The 23,145-nt window shown below is 43.7% G+C and overlaps 1 protein-coding gene across 2 annotated transcripts; it reads left to right on the forward strand.

Moving 5' to 3' along the window:
- Nucleotides 1-95: 95 nt before the first annotated feature.
- On the forward strand, nt 96-15,182 carry FAM53A (family with sequence similarity 53 member A). Of its 2 annotated transcripts, XM_053387772.1 has the most exons (5): nt 96-251; nt 4,498-4,720; nt 6,421-6,475; nt 8,845-9,647; nt 13,864-15,182. In XM_053387772.1, exons 2-5 carry the CDS (start codon nt 4,643-4,645, stop codon nt 14,182-14,184), a joined length of 1,257 nt encoding a protein of 418 aa, XP_053243747.1. In that variant the 5' UTR covers nt 96-251; nt 4,498-4,642; the 3' UTR covers nt 14,185-15,182. The 2 variants fall into 2 exon arrangements, with proteins under 2 accessions (XP_053243747.1, XP_053243746.1); XM_053387771.1 differs by lacking the exon at nt 96-251 and having other exon boundaries at nt 8,848-9,647.
- Nucleotides 15,183-23,145: the final 7,963 nt, after the last annotated feature.

Below are 23,145 nucleotides of genomic sequence, written 5' to 3' on the forward strand. Positions count from 1 at the left end.
GGCTCCCCCCGCTCAAGGCGACGGGGTGAGAGGTCAGCGCGCGGCGGCGAAGCCGGCCAATAGGAGGCGGCCGGCCGGCTCCGAGGGGCGGGGCTTGCTGTGTTTTGTTCCTCGGTCAACGCGGAGCTCCACTCAGCTGCTTGGCAGCGGCGGCGGCGGCTGGAGCTGCGCTCTAGTGAGGGGCTCGTAAGCGGCGGCCGCCGAGAGTCCCATAACGGGGCCCGTGAGGGCTGCTGCCGCTTGCGCAGAGGGTAAGCTGCGCCTTTTCTTGTTTGTGACGCGTGAGCCGAAGTAACGTGGGAAACGGGGGACACGCGTCGAGGCTGGGCCGGAAGAGGAACGGGCCCCGGTCCTTCGCCCCGCGCCTCAGGACACGCGCACGCGGTTTAGTAGCGTTGTAAATAATTGCCTTTTGCGGGGGGTTGGGCGCCCAATGTTATTCAATATTATTCTTTTTTCTTTTCCTTTCTCCTCCTGCGATGAGGCTACATTTTAATATTTTAATGCTGTTTTTAAGTTGTATTCATTCAACTTGTTTTTTATTATTGCTTGTTATCCGCCCTGAGCCCGGCCTTGGCTGGGGAGGGCGGGGTATGAATAGAAATAATAATAATAATAATAATAATAATAATAATAATTATTATTATTATTATTATTATTATTATTAATGTGAGGAGCTTGGGGAGGGGGGTGTTGGTGTTTGTGAGGGGCGAGGGAGGCGTGCTGTAAACTCTTAACAGGTTGCCTTTGGTACCTGGAATAATATTCGCTGCTTTGCGGGCGGGGGTCCCGTTAGAGACTTCGCAAAACCCGTTGATCTAAACAAAAAATTTTTTTCCTTCCAGTAGCACCTTAAAGACCAACTAAGTTAGTTCTTGGTATGAGCTTTCGTGTGCATGCACACTTCTTCAGATACACATGCACACTTCTTCAGATACGTGTATCTGAAGAAGTGTGCATGCACACGAAAGCTCATACCAAGAACTAACTTAGTTGGTCTTTAAGGTGCTACTGGAAGGAAAAAAATTTTTTTTGTGTTGTTTTGACTATGGCAGACCAACATGGCTACCTTTCTGTAACTGGAACCGTTGATCTAAAGCAGCCTTTCTCAACGTCGAGGTGTATGGGGGTGGGGGCCGCGTTCCTATATCTTGTTGGACTATAACTCCCACCATCCCTAGTCAGCAGGGCTGGCAGTCAGGAATGATGGGAGTTGTAGTCCAACAGCGTCCAGGGACCCTGTCCCCGCCTCCCATAGCTTATCTAAAAAGTAAAGCAACACTTCTGTAAAAATGAAAAGCGGTTTCTTTCACATTTTAAACTATACTGGAAGGCATTTCTTTTAGGCAAATTATACATCATTGTGTGTATTTACTAACTACTGCTTCAGCCTGATCCAAACAACAGCAGAAATGATACTTTTATTGGTTCATTTTTGTTATGTTTATTGTTTATTTGTTTTTTTTATATTTTAGTTTTATGTTGTGAGCCACCCTGAGATCTATGGAGGAAGGGTGGTATACAAATTTTTATAAATGGTGATGATAACAGTTATAATAAATGATAATTATTATAATGTGTGATAATGATAGTAAAAGGTAAAGGTACCCCTGCCCGTACGGGCCAGTCTTGACAGACTCTGGGGTTGTGCGCTCATCTCACTCTAGAGGCCAGGAGCCGCCGTCGTCCGCAGACACTTCCGGGTCACGTGGCCAGTGTGACATCGCTGCTCTGGCGAGCCTGCACCAGAGCAGCACACGGAACGCCGTTACCTTCCCGCTATAAAGCGGTACCTATTTATCTACTTGCACTTTAAGGGTGCTTTCGAACTGCTAGGTGGGCAGGAGCTGGGACCGAAAGACAGGAGCTCACCCCGCCACGGGGATTCGAACCGCCGACCATACGATCGGCAAGTCCTAGGCACTGTGGTTTTACCCACAGCACCACCCGCGTCCCTGATAATGATAGTAGTTATTATTATTTCTGAGGCAAATGGTTGGAGACCTTTAAGTGTTTAATTTGTCCGGTGATATTTAATTGGACCAATACTGCTTCAGTTCCACAGAACTCTTATCCGTTTTTTACTTGCACAGCTTGTGAGAGTTCAGAGAAAAGTTAATTGTAATATGTGATCCATCATAAAACATGCAGGCAAAAGATGCTTATCAGTTACCATTGCTTTTCAGCTAATGATCCCATGTAAGAAAACAGTGGTGCAAATTATCAGATGTGCCATATTCCATAAGAAATACGAAGCCATTCTGGTGCAATTTTCTAACTTGAATCTAGATCACATCTTCTCCAGGAGCTCCCAACATCATAGAATCGTAGAGTCTATGTAGTCCAAGCCCCTGCAATGCAGGAATCTCAACTAGATCCTACATGACAGACGCCTATCCAACTTTTGCTTAAAAGCCTACAAGGAAAGAAAGTCCACCATTTCTCATGGGAGTCTGATCCACTGTTAAACAGCTCTTAATGCCAGAAAGTTCTTCCTGTTTGGTCAGACTCCTTGCTTGTAACTTGAACCCATTGATACAGGCCCTACCCTCCAGAGCAGGAGAAAACTTGCTCCATCTTACACATGACAACTCTTTAGATATTTGTTGTTGGCTATCATATCTTCTCTCAGAGTTGTCATAGTTATGACAATCAATGATGTCCCGGTAAAAAGGGGCCACAAATTCCCAAGAGAAATGAGGCTGTGTTAAAATGAGAATCCGAGACCAGGGAGAAGAGTTGGTGGAAGAAGACTGGAAAAAGTTTAAAGATTATTTACTGAAATATTGTAAAATTAATGAATGTTAGAAGAATGTTGGAATGAAGTTACATGGCTTTAGTAGAAATGTTATAAGGAATTAAGTATAAATAGATTAATAGAATATTAAAGGAAAAAATAAGGTTAGAATGTGTTAAGATAATTATAGGAAAGAAAACAGAGGAAGATGGAAAGGAATTGCTGAAACAATTAACAGAAGTGGAATACAAAAAGGGAGGTGTGAGGAGGTCGTTGAAATAAGTGAATGAAAGATAAGATATTGAAATTGTTTGATGTGTTTTAAACTGTTTTTGTTTTGTTTTGTTAGTTTAATGTGTTGGTGTTATGTAGTGTTTTTGTATTGTATTGTGTGTTTTTTTGTAGTGTTTAAATTGTTGGAAAAGTAATAAATATTATTTTCAAAAAAAGGGGGGGGAATAAAATGAGAGTGAAGAGGGTTGAAGGGTTGTTTTCTACCTCTTTTCATTCAGAGAAAGTATACAGTTTAATAGGGTGTTTTCAAATCATCTGAAAAATATTAACCTACTGATTTTAGCATGGTCAAATGGTTGTGCATGACAGAAATGTCACGCTTCTCAGAGATAGTTGCCTCGGGGAAAATAAAAATAAATTAAAATGTCCAGTAGCACCTTAGAGACCAACTACGTTTGTTCTGGGTATAAGCTTTTGTGTGCATGCACACTTCTTCAGATACATGCATGCCTGGGAAAAGTTAATTAAAACTGTGAAACTGCCTAGTTCAGAAATGTGGAATTTTAAGCCTCAAACCTACATTGATCCTCCAGGCCATTTCAGGCAAGACATGACTGCCTGCCCGGCACCTCATACTGTATTTATATTTTCAGGTGTGGGGAGGTAAAGACACAACATTGCTAAAAGTGTGAGCATGCTAAACACTGGACAAAGATGATCAACTGATTGCTGGGGCTTGCAAAGCACAGGACTTTGTGCTTTCTGGCATACTTTGATTTCAAACCACATGGGCAAACAATGGGTCTCTTGGTCCATGGGGAGTGCTAGGGGAAATAAGGATCTGGCCTGCTGCCCAAATCCAGTTCTCCAGTCCTGGCCTAGTTTGCCTTGGTACTGCATCTGTTCATTAAGTTACTAATTTTTATGAAACGTTTTTAGAAATGTGTATATTTTTCCATAGAAAACTGTAGGAGTGGAAAGTTTTCTGTGCGCATCATTGTGAGTAGATCCATTTGTGAAGAAGAAGAAGAAGAAGAGTTTGGATTTGATATCCCGCTTTTCACTCCCTTTTTAAGGAGTCTCAAAGCGGCTAACATTCTTCTTTCCCTTCCTCCCCCACAACAAAGACTCTGTGAGGTGAGTGGGGCTGAGAGACTTCAGAGAAGTGTGACTGGCCCAAGGTCACCCAGCAGCTGCATGTGGAGGAGTGGAGACGCGAACCCGGTTCACCAGATTACGAGACTACCGCTCTTAACCACTACACCACACTGGCTCTGGTGTGGCTCTATCTTAGTGGCAGCCATTAGGTGTGTTTCTGCTCTTAAGCTGTGACCAAGCCTGAATGGGAGTCCTTTCCAGTTAATCTTCCTGATTTGGGTTCTACTAGAGCAGATTTTTTTTTGTAGCATGCAGATCTATTGGAATGTATCTTTGTCTTGAGCTTTGAATATCTGGTGCAGCTGCAGAAAACTTCATGTAGTTATCCAGTCGTGCTTAAGCTAAATATTTGTTACTTGTTTTTTTAGAAATGTACACAACGCGCTGAGGAACTGTACCCATCTAGAAGATGAAGGCAAAACTTCTGAAGTGCCCATACCCAGAAGTGGTTGGCTAATACCGGAAGAAGGTGCCTGTGCCTCCAGCACTCAAAAGTGTAAGCAGCAAGAGACCATGGTAACGCTAATAACGGAAAAGCTGCAAAATCAGACTTTGGATGACCTGACATGTAAAACATTCAATATTAATCTGGTAAGAATATCCTTGTGCATTATCATAGTGTGCGCATCTTAGGGGAGGGAAATATTCAGGTGGAGGCATGGCAGTTTTCCCTTATTCGTGATGGGTGCTCCACATTGCTTTGGGAGAAGGCTTTCCCCCCTTTTACTATGGAGGCAGCAGCAGTCGGCTTTAGTTGCTCCAAAAGAGAGGACCCCCTCTCTGCCCTTCCAGAAACGCCATGCTGCATGATCTGCAAGGTCTGAACAGAGCCCTGGTCACTGTTTCCCAAAAAGTTGGCAACGCCATAAACCTCCAAAATGCCTTGATCTGCTTTAGCAGGTACATAAAAAGGTAAAGGACCCCTGACAGTTAAGTCCAGTCGCAAACGACTCTGGGGTTGCGGCGCTCATCTCGCTTTACAGGCCAAGGGAGCCGACGTTTGTCCCCAGACAGTTTTTCTGGGTCATGTGGCCAGCATGACTAAGCCACTTCTGGTGAAACCAGAGCAGCGCATGGAAACGCCGTTTACCTTCCCGTTGGAGCAGTACCTATTTATCTATTTGCACTTTGACGTGCTTTTGAACTGCTAGGTTGGCAGGAGCTGGGACCGAGCAACGGGAGCTCACCCCATCATGGGGATTCGAACCGTGACCTTCCGATCAGCAAGCCCTAGGCTCAGTGGTTTAGACCACAGCATATAAGGTCCCCCGCCCAACTGTACAGAAAGGATTGCTCAAATTCCCCTTAACCTTTCCAAATTTAACCCTAAACCCCAAAGGTGAACACAAATGGGTAGATCTCGCAATCCTTCTGAAAGGAACTTGAATTTGAATCCATAATTTGGGGGAGATGCCCCCTCTCTATCCCTGTGTGTGAATTTGTTGCACATTGGTGTTTCCTTGCACCTGCATAAATAATGCGCTTGACAGTCCTATCGCTCCTGCTTTTCAGCTTTCTTCGAATTACTTCACCCTTATTGAGAGGCTCTCTTTTGAATTTAAACGATCTTGTTGGACTTAGTGGGCAGTTTTTTTGTTCTGCTTTAAAGGTAAAGGTACCCCTGCCCGTATGGGCCAGTCTTGCCAGACTCTAGGGTTGTGCGCTCATCTCACTCTATAGGCCGGGAGCCAGCGCTGTCCGCAGACAGCGTGGCCAGCGTGACAAGCTGTATCTGGCGAGCCAGTGCAGCACACAGAAACGCCGTTTACCTTCCCGCTGGTAAGCGGTCCCTATTTATCTACTTGCACCTGGAGGTGCTTTCGAACTGCTAGGTTGGCAGGCGCTGGGACCGAACGACGGGAGCGCACTCCGCCGCGGGGATTCGAACCGCCGACCATGCCATCGGCAAGTCCTTGTTCTGCTTTAATCTGTTTTAATTGAATGTTTTAATCACAGTTACAAAGTGATTTGACAGGGTTATAATTTTGCATCAGATATTTATTATCGGAGGTCTAGATGTCTATTTGTGAAGCACAATATTTAATTCAAAAGCCTTAGGTGGATTTCTAACAGTGTGACTTATGGAGGGAAGGACTATAAGTATTTAAGTCTGTATATTTGGGAGTAAGCCTTATTGAACTCCCAGTGCTTCTGAGTAAAATATACATGCATATAGCTTAGCCTTGATAGGCATTGCTGCTTGCTGTTTTATTTCAAAATGGAGGGAACCACTAACCAACTGACAACTTCACTTGGAGAATTGTATAGTATTTATCTTTCTCTTATTTCAGTACTCATCCGAGAAGCAGAATGAAAGTCATAGCCTGCTCCCATTTGAAATCAGTGGTAAGTCTTAAGATTTTGGGCTGTCTTTGAGATCATGTTCTAAATATAACGAAGAAATAGCATTGAGCAAGCTGCTGTTTTTGTTTGGGCACAGAATGCTTGGTGACCAAAGGGAAATGGGGAAACCTGGGGTGGCTGTGAGGAAGGAATATTTTGAGCAGGAGCTTCTGTTCTGCAACATTTTGTAGCCGGTCTCACTTGCTTTTAGTTGTTTAATTACCTATTTGTTGCGTGTTTCATTAACATACACAAACATTATTTTATTTGTCTGCTGTTTTTCCATAGTTCACACCATGCTCAAGGAAGCTTACAACATGAAAAAAATACACAGCTACAACATAACAAAAGTAGTCATAAACAATAAGTTAAACAATTAAAAATACAAAACTAAACTGAACAATTTCCATATGAATGATATGAGGAAACTAAAATATTTGAGTTTTAAACTAAAATAAAGATATAAAAAACCAACAGCAACAACTCTTCCCCCACCATAATCCCCCAAACAGCACCGCAGCCCAAGTGTCCGTTCAGCAGCCTTCACTTTGTAGCTGGAGTCCATCCATGCCCTGCCTCCCAGGCTTGGAGGGGAGCGGAAGGCCTCGGCCCAGTATACCTGAAGGAGTGTCTCCACCCCCATCGTTCAGCCTGGACACTGAGGTCCAGGTCCGACGTCCTTCTGGCGGTTCCCTCCCTGCGAGAAGTAAGGTTACAGGGAACCAGGCAGAGGGCCTTCTCGGTGGTGGCGCCCACCCTGTGGAACGCCCTCCCATCAGATGTCAAAGAAATAAACAACTATCTGGCTTTTAGAAGACATCTGAAGGCAGCCCTGTTTAGGGAAGTTTTTAATGTTTGAAGTTTTATTCTGTTTTTAATGTTCTGTTGAAAGCCGCCCAGAGTGGCTGGGGAAACCCAGCCAGATGGGCAGGGTATAAATAATAATAAAATTATTATTATTATTATTATTATTATTATTATTATTATTATTATTATTCCAGGACTCTCAGCCAAATTCTTTAGCTTTCCTATTTTCAAGACAGAAGCTTGCTGTTGGCTGCATTTTGGGCTAATACTCACAACTTTCTATAGAGACGCTAAACTTTGTGAACCCCAGTGTTTTCCATGTATATTTTCATGAATGTGAGAGATGAACGGACCGCGAGGCATTTCGAGAAAGAAGCCAGACTATATTTGGAAAGAAACGAAACAGTTTGAAGAGGCCGCTGCCTTGGTGAATGTGGTTGTATTGCTTCATGATAGCATAATGAAGCAAGCAGGCGAAACATCAGGGAAACACAATTCAAAATAAAGAAGCCATTACCATGAAAAAACAACTGTAGATACCAGCATAATCGTATGAAAATTAAAGCTACCTTACTTGCCAATCAAAAGGTCGGTGGTTCGAATCCCCGCAACGGGGTGAGCTCCTGTTGCTCGGTCCCTGCTCCTGCCAACATAGCAGTTCGAAAGCACGTCAAAGTGCAAGTAGATAAATAGGTACCGCTCCGGCGGGAAGGTAAACGGCGTTTGCGTGCGCTGTTCTGGTTCGCCAGAAGCGGCTTAGTCCTGCTGGCCACATGACCCAGAAGCTGTACGCCGGCTCCCTCGGCCAATAAAGCGAGATGAGCGCCGCAACCCCAGAGTCGGTCATGACTGGACCTAATGGTCAGGGGTCCCTTTACCTTTAATTACTTTAAGATTGGGCATGTTAATACTAGAGATGTTGAAATAAAACCTTAAATTTAAACTGCTTTGAAGAATTAAGTATTTAGATAAACTAACAGGAAGGATTTGAAACCGGCGAGACCAGAAATTCACGGAAGACTGGAGTAAATTTACGGACTATTTGAAAAGTATTTGTGAAGAACAGACGACGTTTGTAGGGTTGCAAGAAGTTTTGTGAGGAAGTATTGTAAAAATGGACAAGGGGGAGGATGATTTGTTAAGAGATGTAAAGGCAATATAAAGTTAAGAAATGCCTAAGAAGTGGTTAAAATGGTGGATCATCAGAGGTGCTGATGGAAGTCGAAAAAGATTGTATAAGTGATAAGCTTTGTGGTACATTTTATAATTTATATGTTAAAATTAATAAAAAATATTATAAAAAAGAAGAAGAATTAAGTATTTTACTATAGTATGCAGTTGAAATGCCTCCTGGTGTAAGTCAGGTGATGTGCTATAGAACAGTGGGTTTATGTTTCACAAGCTCTGTTACCTTGCTTTTTGAAGCCACCTCGTGGGAATGTTTGCCTTTTCCCTCCCTCCCTCTCTCCCTCCCTCCCTCCCCTCGCTTTGTGGCATAAAATTAATAATACTGCTGACTTGATGGCAAACTTTTTCCTTTCTTTTTCACCCCCATTTCTTCTCAGCAGAAGAAGGCCCTTGGAATTCGTCCCATGGGGACTGTCGGGCCAGAACTGAACCAAACAAGAAGTCCGTTTGTTCTTTGCCGTTGTGTCCTTTCAGTTCGAGCGTGACCCGTGTGGATTTACACCGGCAGCAAGAATCGCCGGGCCAGTCTCTCGTCTCGGGATGGATAAGTGAACTCAGTCTAAACGAGAAGTCCAGGCACCCGCTGACGCCCCCTACCAAACGCCACTGCAGGTCGCTCTCCGAACCAGATGAGCTGGTACGGTGCCGATCGCCGTGGAAACCCGGCAGCTCAAAGATCTGGACTCCTGTGTCGAAGAGGCGGTGCAACAGCGGAGGCAGCACCGCTTTGCAGCGATGCAATAGCCACGGGAGCACCGCTTCAAAGCCAAACACATGCACCGGCCTGCCCCACTGTGGGCATTCTTGGAATAATGTCATCCAAATCGCCAACCTCAACACTTCACCTGTTCCCAGGCCGTCCTCTGCTAGCAGTGGCTTTGTAGACGGCAGCGAAGGAAGCTCCAGTTCGAGTATTCGTTGGAATTCCGGAAGGTCTTACGACTTTAATCCGAGACGCCGCCTTTCCCTGTCCCAGGAACATATTACTGGGACGGGAAATAACTTGTCTTCAGCCAGCAGCACTCCCACTTCCACGCCAGAGCTCAGTCGGCATCAGGGTTTACTGAGATGCCGCTCCCAGCCTTGTGTCCTCAATGAGAAGAAAAGCAGACTCAAGCGTAGGCGAGAAGAAGACGTCCGATGGAATCGCCCCTCGTTGGACTTTTTAAAAATGACTCGGGTGAGATTGTCTGCATTTAAACCTATGCTATACAGCTATTAAAAGGGACGCGGGTGGCGCTGTGGGTTAAACCACAGAGCCTAGGACTTGCCGATCAGAAGGTCGGCGGTTCGAATCTCCGCGACGGGGTGAGCTCCCGTTGCTCGGTCCCTGCTCCTGACAACCAGCAGTTCGAAAGCACGTCAAAGTGCACGTAGATAAATAGGTACCACTCCAGCGGGAAGGTAAACAATGTTTCCTTTCGCTGCTCTGGTTCGCCAGAAGTCATGCTGGCCACATGACCCGGAAGCTGTATGCCGGCTCCCTTGGCCAATAAAGCGAGATGAGTGCCGCAACTCTAGAGTCGGCCACGACTGGACCTAATGGTCAGGGGTCCCTTTACCTTTATACAGCTACAAGTAGGATGGTCCTCTTTAGCTAGGTCTCTAGTTCCTCTGTTAATGTAGTGCCTTTTTACACCTTCTGGGGAGGGGATAAATACTGTGGCCTTACACAAAGTTGAAAAAAAAGAAAAAGCAGGATTTGTTCCCTGAAACTTTGAATTGGCTTTTGTGGCAGGCGATTATCTCAAAATCCAAGTTATCTACCCAGTGAGTTGGAGAAACTGTCGTTGTAGTAATCTTAATTTTTCAAGTGAGACTTGAAAGCAATACCAGGCAGAGGGCCTTCTCGGCAGTGGCGCCCTCCCCATGGAACGGCCTCCCATCAGATGTCAGGGAGATAAAGAATTACACAGCTTTTAGAAGACATCTGAAGGCAGTTCCGTTCTGGGAGGTTTTTAATGTCTGACACTTTTTTATATATATTTTGCTGGAAGCCGCCCAGAGTGGCTGGGGAAACACAGCCAGATGGGCAGGGCACAAACAATAGAGTTGTTGTTGTTGTTGTTGTTGTTGTTATCATCATCATCATCATCATCATCATCATCATCACATACTTAAGCCAGTTGGTTTGTGCAAACATATGCATAACAACTTTCATAAAAAGCCATTGTATCTATTTTTTAAAAAAAATATTTTTTATTAACAGGCCAATCACATCACATTATCCATATCACATTGATTCCAAATTATACAGCCAAATTTTAAATTTTGTTGGGGGTACCCATACATCAAGCTCAGCTCGAGTCCAAAACAGCATCACTTATCTTACTGCATTAGTTAGACAGTTCTGTCCAGTTTGATCCGGATAGTACTTTATTACTTCCTTTCTCTTCTTCTTGTTATCATAAATTCCTTTCTTTGCGATCTCTGATGATTTTCACAAGCAGGTTAAATGCTGGCATTCTATGTGGATTTTGTACTCTTCCAAAAATCATATCGATCAGGGACAGCCTCTGTACAACGCTTCCATAAACAAAATTAATCTCCGATCTGTCCTTTATTTTTCTCAGGCTTACCAAATAAGTCAAATGAGTCTGGGGGTTCTGTCAGGTCAAACTTACATTCCAGCATTCCTTCTCATTCAAACAATCCTGATTCTCCTCCCCCAGTCCTTCTTCCTCCGGCAAACCTGTCATGGCGAGACGCCATTTTTTAACTGCGTCATAAAATTTTTCCTCTTTTCTCACCGTTCTCCAGTCTTCTTTCCTGTTATACTCCGTCCCACATAGTTCTTAAAATCCTGCCTGTGATTCATAGAAACACGACGATCTTGTTTCTATCTGGGGTGAAGGGTTATTAATGTCACATCATGCAGAGAAAAAAAGAGTTTTTTCCTCCACCCCCCCTCGTTCCAAACATACAGTCTCCTTATGGTAATTCATCAGAAGATTTACTTATCCGTCCGTCACTCCTGGTCGCAGAGATCCTTTAATCAGCAGTCTTATCAGTCGAGCTTTACTTGATGTATGTGCTTTCAGCTTCATTTCCAAACGTATGTTTCCAATTATAATTCCAAGCTGCAGCAACCAGCACGCGCTGATTGGAATCGGCGTCAGGAAGATCTGACTTCACCGAGGGCCTGTGCCAAGTGTTCAGCACCCCCATCACTCGTTTCAGGGGGTGCATTGTGAACACCGCTGGCAGGACAGTGTCCCCCCGCATCCTGGGGGGATTAGGAAGGCTGCATACTTCCCATAGCAGCCCCTTAGTACCTCGTATGGGTCAGAGAGATGTTATTGTCGGCCATCTTCCAACGCGCCACCTGGTGGCCCCCCATAAAAAGCCATTGTATCTAATCATTTAACGGAGTTCAGATACAATCTCCAAGGTGTCTCCTGGCAAAAGTGTAAATCCCAGTAGCTTCACCCCTTCATGAGTAAAGTTGTCCATTGGCCTTGAAGGCAGGGGCAGGATGAGCACCCAGATGGGCAACTGCTGAGGCCATAGCAGGGTCCCCTGCTGCTGTCCGCTGACTGCAGTGGGCCGAAGTGAGGGGCTCTAACCTTTTCCCTTTTTGTGGCCTAGTGTTGAGAGGACTGCTTGCTGGTCAGCTACCGAAAGCAGCCATGCTAACTCTCCGACAGTGCTCTTCACTCTGGAGGGTTGCTATGTCAGGCCTTGGGGCTGCTGCTTGACATTTTACTGCTGCTGCAGGACCATTTTGCTACCCAGTAAGCATTGTTGGTGTGCATGTGCAATGGGGAGGGGGAATAAGGGTGCACTGCTTGGTATCCCTAAAACTGTAGCTGGTCCTGCTTAGCTTCCACCAGTTCAAAACAGAGGAATAACTACTGCTAGTGGTAGCTAGTGGTGTAAAATAATAATAATAATTGGGAGTTTGTGCTAGATCTAGGTGTTGCTGATTGGCAGTGTTGCCCTAGTGTAGGGGTCAGCAAACTTTTTCAGCAAGGGGCTAGTCCACTGTCCCTCCGACCTTGTGGTAGGTCGGAATAGAATGAATATATGTGTGTAGATATAGATATAGGTATAGATATATATGAATGAATTCCTATGCCCCACAAATAACCCAGAGATGCATTTTAAATAAAAGGACACATTCTACTCATGTAAAAACATGCTGATTCCTGGACCGTCCGCGGGCCGGATTGAGAAGGCGATTGGGCCGGATCTGGCCCCCAGGCCTTCGTTTGCCTACCCATGGCCTAGTGTGTCCCATTAAGCATCGGGGGGGGGGGGCGCATAGGCTCCTTGAATGGAGGAGTTTGCATGGGTCAAAAAAGAGGGCAGAAACTGTAGGGCATGATTGGCCAATGGATCACCTGCTTTCTTCTCTAGCTCTCCTTTGGAGGATAGGAAATGTGCTTTATCTGTTCTCTACATTTAGGCTAAAGAGCAATGATTAATCCTTTAAAAATTAAAATTGTGAAAAACTTGGGGAGAGGCTTAGACATGTGAGACTAGGGACTACTATGATACCAGGGACTCCTTAATAATCCACTGTATAGTTCACAGTACATTGCTGTAACTGTCTACTCAGAAGTAAATCTGTCTGTGTTTACTGGGACTTACTAACAACTAAGCAGACAGGATGGTAGCCTAGGCTCTGTTTTAGGGTTAGTGTTGTGGTGGGAGACTGTGGTTTTTGTGCCTTTAAATGTGCAAGGCAGGCAGAAATTCAATAGGGCAAGTTTATTCTAGCCTGGAAATACAGTTATGGCGGGGGGAACCATGACTGTACAGACTCTAATTTTGTGTTATGCCACATACCTGTGGCAGCCATATTGTCACTGGACTTCACAACACACAAAATGCACAATGAGTCCACTCATCTAAAGAGGTTGGGGTCCCAAGACAATTCATACTAACACATTTCAAAATTTCTTGATACCCAAAGAGAGAAAAAAATACTGGATCGTTAACACTTCTCTGTTATAGACAATAGGATGTTCAGTAGCAAAATGGGATTCCCAAGCCCATGTTTGTGGACAGTGTGACCAGGAAAGCGTCCTCGTCACTGTGAAATACTGTTGTTGTTGTTTAATTGTTTAGTCGTGTCCGACTCTTTGTGACCCCATGGACCAGAGCACGACAGGCTCTCCTGTCTTCCACTGCCTCCCGCAGTTTGGTCAAACTTATGCTGGTAGCTTCGAGAACACTGTCCAACCATCTCGTCCTCTGTCGCCCCCTTCTCCTTGTGCCCTCCATCTTTCCCAACATCAGGGTCTTTTCCAGGGAGTCTTAGAATCCTGCTAATGTTTTCATCTGCTTACGGCGGTCTCCTAAATAAATTATAACGTTTTCCCATTCTTTTTTTAAAGTTTTTGTCCTCTTGGTTCCCCTGTGATTTTTAATTGCGTGCTTTTTAATTACAGACTCTCAGAAATTCAAAAAGTCTCTGCTCGCTTGATTATGAGGATGACGACAATGACGAGGCACAAACGAAGACCATTGTCTCATCTCCATGCGACTCGAATGACCTTATGAACATAAATACTCCCGATTTCAGCCGGGAAGAGGATGATGATGTCAAGCACCGTGGCTCACAGCAAGCCGGCTTCATCACAAAGGGTTCCACAGAAGAGGCTGCTATGTGTGAAAGTGAAGAGGAGACCAGTGACTGTGAGAGCGTCGAAGAAGGCATTTTTCCTCTGGACTGTGAAGGTCTAGATCTAGAGCAGATTGAAAACAACTGAGACAGACGCCCGCCAAAAGAGGGGATTTTTATTTTGCCGGCAGAAATGTTAGCAGATAACATTGCTATGTCTGTGAGTTTCTGCTTGTACATCCTGCCAACGTGTAGGAAATGTTTCAAGTGGGGATAATAAGGGCATTTAGCTCCGGATGGTAGATCTTTAGGAGGCAGTAGGTCAAGAAATCCTTTGGATCTGGACAACTCCCAATGTCTCGTGTTTTTCTTTCCCCCCAGCTCAGTAATTCTTGGAACGGCATTCCGTGCTGTAACCTGGATGTAGTGATTCCTGTTGAGGATTTAATGTCTCTCGCTAAGGAGTTTAACTTGCAAGTCAGTAACAGAATCAAATGGCTTACATGATTGATCCAAAACCTGCAACTGCTTGTTTGGTCGGTTGCTTTGAACTTCATGTAGAAATGACTTTCTGTATGAGTTACAGTTGGTTCACACACCAGTGTCGCCACTGAATGTCCATTTGACTTGTGCTTGCCTGTCTTTGCATGGAATAATCTGCATGTGAGCCAGAAGTTTACACATACCAGATTATTCCTGATTGCCAAAGTAGTCTTTCTTAGAGCTGCCCACTCATGGAGACCTTAGCAGCCGGGTGTTAAGAGAATACAGGTTTACCTTCCCATCCATGTGCCATTTTTTCCCATGGGAACACAGAGGGCACGAGAAGGCATAAGAACATTCATGCATAGAAAACGTTGGCACATAGCACCTTCTGTGAACCAGCACTATGATTCTTTCTCTCAAAACCTTCCGGTTACCTTTTTCCGATTGAAATGGTTTTGTAGCCTGAAGCAATGCTGGATTGGATTGCCAGTCTTTGCCCACTGCCTTGGTCTTTCTGCGGTTAAGAGGAATGTATCACAAAAAGCACTTGACGAACTTCTAGGAAGGGAATTTGGAATGATGTTCCCCAAGAGGTAATATTTTCAGCAATATTAGAAGGAAGCTGGTCCTTGAATTAAATAAATGATATTTTGCTTTGCACTTTCATCTGAACTCTTTTTTTTAAAAAAAAAATAGAATTTATGTAACATTTTTTGTATTCTATTTGCAACCCACTTTTGTGAATTGGAAGTTGCTTGAAGCTCTGTTCTTTTACTTGCGTGTAGCAGTCAAAACTTCCCAACAATGAGAGGAGGGTTAAAGGTAAAGGGACCCCTGACCATTAGGTCCAGTCGTGGCCAACTCTAGGGTTGCGGCGCTCATCTCGCTTTATTGGCCGAGGGAGCCAGCGTACAGCTTCCGGGTCATGTGGCCAGCAGGACTAAGCCACTTCTGGCGAACCAGAGCAACGCACGGAAACACCGTTTACCTTCCCACCGGAGCGGTACCTATTTATCTACTTGCACTTTGATGTGCTTTTGAACTACTAGGTTGGCAGGAGCTGGGACCGAGCAACGGGAGCTCACCGTGTCACGGGGATTCGAACTGCCGACCTTCTGATCGGGAAGTCCTAGGCTCTGTGGTTTAACCCACAGCGCCACATTTGTCTCAAGAGGAGGGTTACTAAGATGTAACAACAACATTTTATTTATACCCCACCCTTCCTGGTTCAAACCGGGCTCAGGGCGGCTATCAACAAATTTAAAACACTTAATTATAAAAGCAGCATAAAATACAGTATAAAAACACGAATAATAATAAAATTCAAAAATCAAAAATCAATTTAGGGGTAATAAGCATTAGATAATCCCCAGGGCTAGCTGGCTGAATTGGTCCTACTTGGGCCAGCGAGGAGGCCAGGGGGAGAATTAGCTGTGGGGTCTCAGAATGGGTGATCTTCATAAAAGGGGAGGGGGAGGGAAGAGAAGGGAAATAAAAGATCAGGCTGAATTCAAATTAAAGGGCAGGCGGATGCTGATGTTTCCGAGAGCAATAAATGTTTAATGCAACAAAGACATCATACACAGCTATGTACCAAGGTTTTTTTGATCAGTGACTGTACGCAGGTGTTTCGAACATGTTGGGAAGGATAGCTGGCCCCGCTCACCCCACCCGGCTTTTTTCTTCCGTTCTCTACCCACCTAAATGTGCTGCTCCTGAGCTCTTCCCTGTGAAAAGATCCTGCTGCAAAACCCTCGTAAATAAATGTAACACCATGTTCTCAGGCATTGTTAGGCTGTGAATGCTGTCTTGGAAACGTTTCGCTGATCGCTGTTTAAAAAGGAGAGCTTTACTAAATGGAGATGGCAAACCTGAATAAAACACACAACCTAACAGGCTGTTTTTGGCTATGTAACTTCTATTTCAAACACAATTCAACATACAATATCTCACAAAGTGTGATTCCATAGATCATACAAGAATATGAGTGTGCACGGCTGATGAAGCCCGGTTGGGCGAAACAAGAATCCTTGTCGTGCCGTATCTTCAAGTTTTTCATCTGATCCGATAGCTACATAAAAGGAACGTTAGAATCCTCAAAGCAGCGATACGTGGGACATCATAAGATAACCATACCATATTGTGGTTATTGCCAATATGCCGATTTAGGAACCAAATGGACTTTTATCTCCTGACCATCCATTGGACTTTAATTTCTCTTGATATGTTCTGTTTACATGATGTGCTGGTCTATGGAATTAACACTTTGTGAGATACTGTATGTTGAATTGTGTTTGAAACAGAAGTTACATACTCAAAAACAGCCTGTTACGTTGTGTGTGTTGTTACCAGGATTGTATTTACGCAACCTAAGGTTTAGTAGTGTTTTGCATAAACCTGAATAAAAGGCAGAGGTGGATTATGAGCCCAAAACTCTAAAGCCCCGATTTTAATTCCCCCTCCCTACACCAATATTTTCTACCCTGCCACCTAAAGGGGGAAAAAAGTTCTTAGTCTTGTCTCTGCCTGCATGAAACACTTCTGCCGTGCAATAAATCTGAAGAGGACCTCAATACTTTGCTCCCTTGTCTCCAGGAAGAGTGGGATTATTATAAAAATAAAATAAAAAAGAAGCTGGATGGCCAGGAATTCTTTTGCTGTGAATCCTGCACTGCAGGGGTCGGCCTAAATTGAGCCTTCCAGCACTACAGATCTACGATTCTATGTGTTGTGTACAGGTCACCGCTAGATGGCAGTTACGTTCCACTTAAAACACAGCCCTGCTTCCTGCGGTTTCTGGCGGAGACCTCCTTTTGGGGTTGTCTGCCGCTCCATTCTCAAATGCGCATCAGAACCGGGTTCCTCTGTGTGTCGCGTGTCTTGTTACACAGATGTATTGTTGAGTGGAGCAATAATTTGAGCGGCATGGTAGCAGCTCCTAGTGTGACCAGCAAGTTCCATGCAACCGAATTTGCTGGGTTACCTGCTTTGTTGTGGACTCAGACATCGTTGTTGCATTGTGCAGAGAAGAAGGCGACATTCAGGTTGTGTGCCGCTTCCCTCCTTAATAGCAGGACCTCCATGCAAGGGGCATTTATAATAATTTCATATTTATACCCACCCATCTGGCTGGGTTTCCCTTGCCACTCTGGGCGGCTTCCAACCGAATATTAAAAACAATACAGCATCAAACATTAAAAACTTCCCTAAAAAGTTGTCTTTTAAAAGTAACATAGTTGCTTATTGCCTTGACATCTGCTGGGAGGGTGTTCCATAGGGCAGGTGCCACTCCCGAGAAGGCCCTCTGCCTGGTTCCCTGTAACCTCACTTCTCGCAGGGAGGGAACCACCATAATAATAATAATAATAATAATAATAATAATAATAATAATAATTTATTATTTATACCCCGCCCATCTGGCTGGGCTTCCCCAGCCACTCTGGGCGGCTTCCAAAAAATACATTAAAATACTGTAATACATCAAACATTAAAAGCTTCCCTAAACAGGGCTGCCTTCAGATGTCTTCTGAAAGTCTGGTAGTTGTTGTTCTCTTTGACATTGATGGGAGGGCGTTCCACAGGGTGGGCGCCACTACCGAGAAGGCCCTCTGACTAGTTCCCTGTAACCTCACTTCTCGCAGTGAGGGAACCGCTAGAAGGCCCTCGGTGCTGGACCTCAGTGTCTGTGTAGAACGATGGGGGTGGAGACACTCCTTCAGGTATACTGGGCCGAGGCTGTATACTGGACCGAGGCTGGACAATGGGGGTGGAGACGCTCCCTTGGCAATATCGCTCGAGAAGTGGAGTCAAAGCCAAGGCCAAGTCACGTTGTCTTGGCCAGAAAGCTGCTGAGAATAGGCTAAGAGAGCAGAGAAGGAGGAGGCAGCGGGTCTGCCTGTTGCCACGGAAGGACATGGGCAGTCCTGCTGCTTGCTCTTCTGTAGGGTGAAGAATGCTTTCCTTCTGTAAGCCTTCTACCCAGACACACATAGCAGCATTTAAATGCACTTTCCTTGCTTGCTGACCCACTCACATGCAGCACTAACAGGTAAAAAGGTAAAGGACCCCTGGACAGTTAAGTCCAGTCAAAGGTGACTATGGGGTTGCGGCGCTCATCTAGCTTTCAGGCCAAGGGAGCCGGCGTTTGCCCACATACAGTTTTCCGGGTCATGTCGCCAGCAGGACTATACCGCTTCTGGCGCAACGGGACACCGTGATGGAAACCACAGCACACGGAAACGCCACTTACCTTCCTGCCACAGTGGTACCTATTTATCGACTTGCACTGGCGTGCTTTCGAACTGCTAGGTTGGCAGGAGCTGGGACAGAGCAACAGGAGCTCACCCCGTCGTGGGGATTCGAACCGGCGACCTTCTGATTGGCAAGCCCAAGAGGCTCAGTGGCTTAGACCACAGCGCCATTTATACATGTGCTGGTGTTTTGCTAGCCAACCCAACGCTCTTGCCAGCGCATAAGCACCATGCTGACTTCACAGCTGCCCACATCCTGGTATGCAGAGGCAGCTGGTCAAGGGAGCCAGTGCAGTCTTCTAACTGGTGTCCTCACATTTATACATGTGTTGTGTGTGTTGCTGGCAGGCTAACATTACGTGCAAATATCTAGTTCATGTGCCTGTCCCCTTTCAGCCACAATTTCTCCAGCTCCCGGGCAAGAGATTAGTGTTACCTTCTACTTAATTTTACAGTGTCATGAACCAAAATGAAGTTAATTTCAAATAAATTTATTTTATATGGGCCCAAACTGGTTAGGGTTTATTCCAAACGTCCTTCCAATTCACAGGTCCTGGTGTGGCTTGCAAGTCACTTTCCCAAAGTGCCTTTAAGGTTTCTTTCTTTTTTAAAAAAACTTTTATTCAAAATTAAAACAAAACATATTATCCAGAAACATATCATCCTTATTTCCCCCCCATTTTTCCTCCCTCCCCCCACAGAACCCCACCCCACCCCCCAACTTCCCTCAGTTCCAGTCTTTGATTTCTCTAAAAAAGCTGTTTTCTGCATGTTACACAGTTGTCTAGATCCTCAAACTATTTAGCTGATTGTCATCAATAGAAAAGTTTGTGAATGCTTATTCAAAACCAGCCAAGGAGTCCAGTTCGCTTTGTTGTGTCTTCAAATACTTTGTGAAAGGTTCCCATTCATCCTTAAAGTCACAGTTATCCTTGTCCCGTAGCTTATATGTCAGTTTTGCCCTTGCCATGATTCTTTAGTTGGGGTTTCTTCAGTCTTCCATCCTTGTGCTTTTAGAACTCTCGCGGCCGTTGTCGCATACATGAAGATATTTTCCAGCTTTTTTGGCAGATCTTTCCCTACAATCCCTAATAAAAATGCTTCAGGTTTTTTAACAAATGTTAAATGGAACATTTTCTTCAATTCGTTGTATATCATTTTCCAAATTTTTAAAATTACCTTACAATCCCACCATATATGATAAAATGTTCCCCCCTTTTCCTTACACTTCCAACATATATTTGAACTAGTTTTGTACATTTCCCCTAACTGCACTGGTGTTGTGTACCATCTGTACATCATCTTCATGTAATTCTCCCTCAATAGGGAACAATCTGTAAATTTTAAGTCAGTTTTCCATAATTTTTCCCAATCTTCCATCATAATATTGTGACCTTTGTTGTTTAGTCATTTAGTCGTGTCCTACTCTTCGTGACCCCATGGACCAGAGCACGGCAGGCACTCCTGTCTTCCACTGCCTCCCGCAGTTTGGTCAGACTATTTGGTCAGATATTGTGACCTACAAGGTTTCAATTGTTTGGGATGTAGAGTTAACCAGGATTTTGCATATTTCCAATAGCATCCCTTTCGCTTAATATCCAGTCATACCCGCCAATATTTCTCTGATGAAAATAAGAATGCCCTATTCCACAACAACAACAATTTTATTATTTATACCCCAGCCACTCTGGGCGGCTTCCAACATATATAAAAACATAATAAAACATTAAACATATTTTAAAAACTTCCCTATCCAGGTCTGCCTTCGTAGGTCTTATAAAGGTTGTATAGTTATTTGTTTCCTTGGCTCGAGGGTCACATAACTTCATACTCTCCAACATGTCTCCAAAAATAGCGATGTCCTAAAGAAAAGTGGGACATTCTGGGATCAAATCAGAAACTGGGATGGCTTCTGTAAATCTGGGATTGTCCCTGGAGGGTCTAATGAGGCTTTTCAAAGCACTGGGAGGTCTAGTGAACTAATTATTTCTAGAATTGAGGTAAAATGCAGCACCTGAAATATTTATAACCAGGAATGTTTGTGTTCTTTTAGCAGACTTTAATTTCGAAATTTGATTTTGGCTGTGGCCCTAGGAAAAAAAATATATTTTATTTTTTATTAATTTATTTAACATAATTATTACAAAATATAAGCAAAATACTGCAAATACATACATACATACAAGCATATATATTTCAGATAAGCACACATATATAAAAAAGAACAAAAGAGGCAAAAAGAAGAAAAGAAAAAATAGAGAAAAGAAGAAGAAAAGTTGGAAGAATTTCTTCCAGATTTATTCTACAAATATCTCAATATGAAAATATTAATAAATATTAATAAAATTTCATTGATTGACTTCCATCGCTTACACTGCACTTCCTATCTTAAAATCTTGCTTAAAATGTATATAGAAAAATATATATTTTAAATGATATAGGTCCGTCGCTTCCTACTGTTTAGAAGTCTCATATTTATCCACTGCAAGTAATAAAATATGACTCAAAATGGGGATCAGTGGTGTCAGCGGAGGTATAGAGTCCTGGTCCAATTCATCCAAATTAGTAAATCATTTTTAAAAAAGAGATATGTGATTTCCCACCCCCCACTCCCACTTAGACAGATTTATAAGATATGGAAGTTCATGGTTCCGATGCCATTGTACAACGGGGGAAATATTCCTAATATAGGGGGCATAATGACAGAGCTAAATATTTGGGATTCCAGTCTTGGTGGAATTGTACAACACTTGCTTTGATAATATAATATAGGTCCCCCCCACCCATGAATAAAATTATGAATAAGTTTTTGCCAGGCTTGTAATTTCTATTTTGGAAATAATGAGAGGAAGAATTAGAAAAGAAAAGAAATAAAAGAAAGGAATTTTGGAAATAATGAGAGGTAAAATTAGAAAAGCAAAGCAAAAGCAAATAGGCTTAGATAGGATCACCATTTTTATGGCTGCAAGGAGTCCCGAGAAGGAAAAAGGATATAATTTCCATTTCATTAATTTCCATTTTATATGTTTATGAGAGGCTTAATATTTAGCTTTTCCAAATGGTCCAGGTTCTTTTAAACAATGTCTCCTTTGTATTTAAGTGTCCGTCCCCTCAAGTTTTAATTTGGAGGCGTTATAATTTTTGGTTAGCTGGTGTGTTTAAACAAAAAAGTTCAGAATTTTTGAAAGTTAATTTGAAAGCCTGGTACTTTGCCATGCTTATGTATAACAGTAAGTAAACCTGGTATTTCTGTACACGGATTTGTAATCAATGGCATTTGCAAAATAAAAAATCACCAGGTGAGATTGCAGAGCTATACGTGTCCCATTAATTTTGGGGTTACAACTAATCAAATTAGTCAGTGCAAATGGGAAGGAGAAAGGGGGCATCTCTGTTTTGTACCCCTGCTCATCCTAAACATGGATGAATTGATACAAATCCAAGTCTGGCTATTTTTGTATAACTGTACGATTAGGTGGAATAATAGATTAGTGTGTCATGTAGTTCTTTGGCGGGTTACTGGGAAAACTAAGCTCACTACATGCTTCGTTCCTTAAATGACTATGTTGCAATTTTCTCACATTTATAATGCCATCTTCGAGCACAGATATTTCTGTCAGTCTTTTGGAACATCCAAGGCTTGTGAAGCGATCCTGCAAAAAAGGGTCAGGATGCTGCCATCTCTGTGACTTGACCTCCAGCCCTCCCTTTCTAGCTCAAAAGGTGAGGCTAAGTTTTGCTAAGTTGCACTAGGATATGAGTTTTCCTCCAGTTTATTCTCAGGTTTAACCCTGCAAAGAAGCTCACATTCTAGTTATTAGCTGCAAGTTCCTTCGCTTTCGCCCTTTTAGATATAGTCCACAAGATGGTGCCAAAGAACATGGGAATGCGTCCTGGCCACAACTAATGCAAACTAGAAGCCACCAGTTTTTATCCGACACCAGTTTCTCCCCTCGACCACTCAGTTTTCTCTTTCACAGCCCCAATTTTCATTTTGATGGCAAGGGGTGGAAAAACAGAAACCAACTGAACTCAGTCTACCATTGCTGGAAGTTGCTGTCAGTGATTACTTTAAAATTGATTATAAACTCTTGCCCCCAAAATGTGCCACCAATGCAACTTACCAAATAATATTGATAAACAAATCTTTCCTTGAGCACATTTGTGTGGCATAGTCATAACAATGCATTGTGTTTTTGTTGTGAAAATGAAAGACCCAGCTACAACCCTCTTCCTGGCCGCAACACAGCGGTTCAAAGCACCTTTACTCAGAAAAGTAAAGGTAAAGGTAAAGGGACCCCTGACCATTAGGTCCAGTCGTGACCGACTCTGGGGTTGCGGCGCTCATCTTGCTTTATTGGCCGAGGGAGCCG

Source organism: Podarcis raffonei, chromosome 5 (genome assembly GCF_027172205.1).
Source record: "Podarcis raffonei isolate rPodRaf1 chromosome 5, rPodRaf1.pri, whole genome shotgun sequence".
In the NCBI taxonomy this organism is placed as follows: domain Eukaryota; kingdom Metazoa; phylum Chordata; class Lepidosauria; order Squamata; family Lacertidae; genus Podarcis; species Podarcis raffonei.

Excerpts from the sequence above, each read along its gene's own strand:
- FAM53A (XM_053387772.1), top strand. The coding sequence starts at position 4,643 with ATGGTAACGCTAATAACGGAAAAGCTGCAAAATCAGACTTTGGATGAC. Across the intron at positions 6,476-8,844 it reads GCTCCCATTTGAAATCAGTG|CAGAAGAAGGCCCTTGGAAT; the intron begins GTAAGTCTTAAG and ends ATTTCTTCTCAG. Across the intron at positions 9,648-13,863 it reads ACTTTTTAAAAATGACTCGG|ACTCTCAGAAATTCAAAAAG; the intron begins GTGAGATTGTCT and ends TTTTAATTACAG.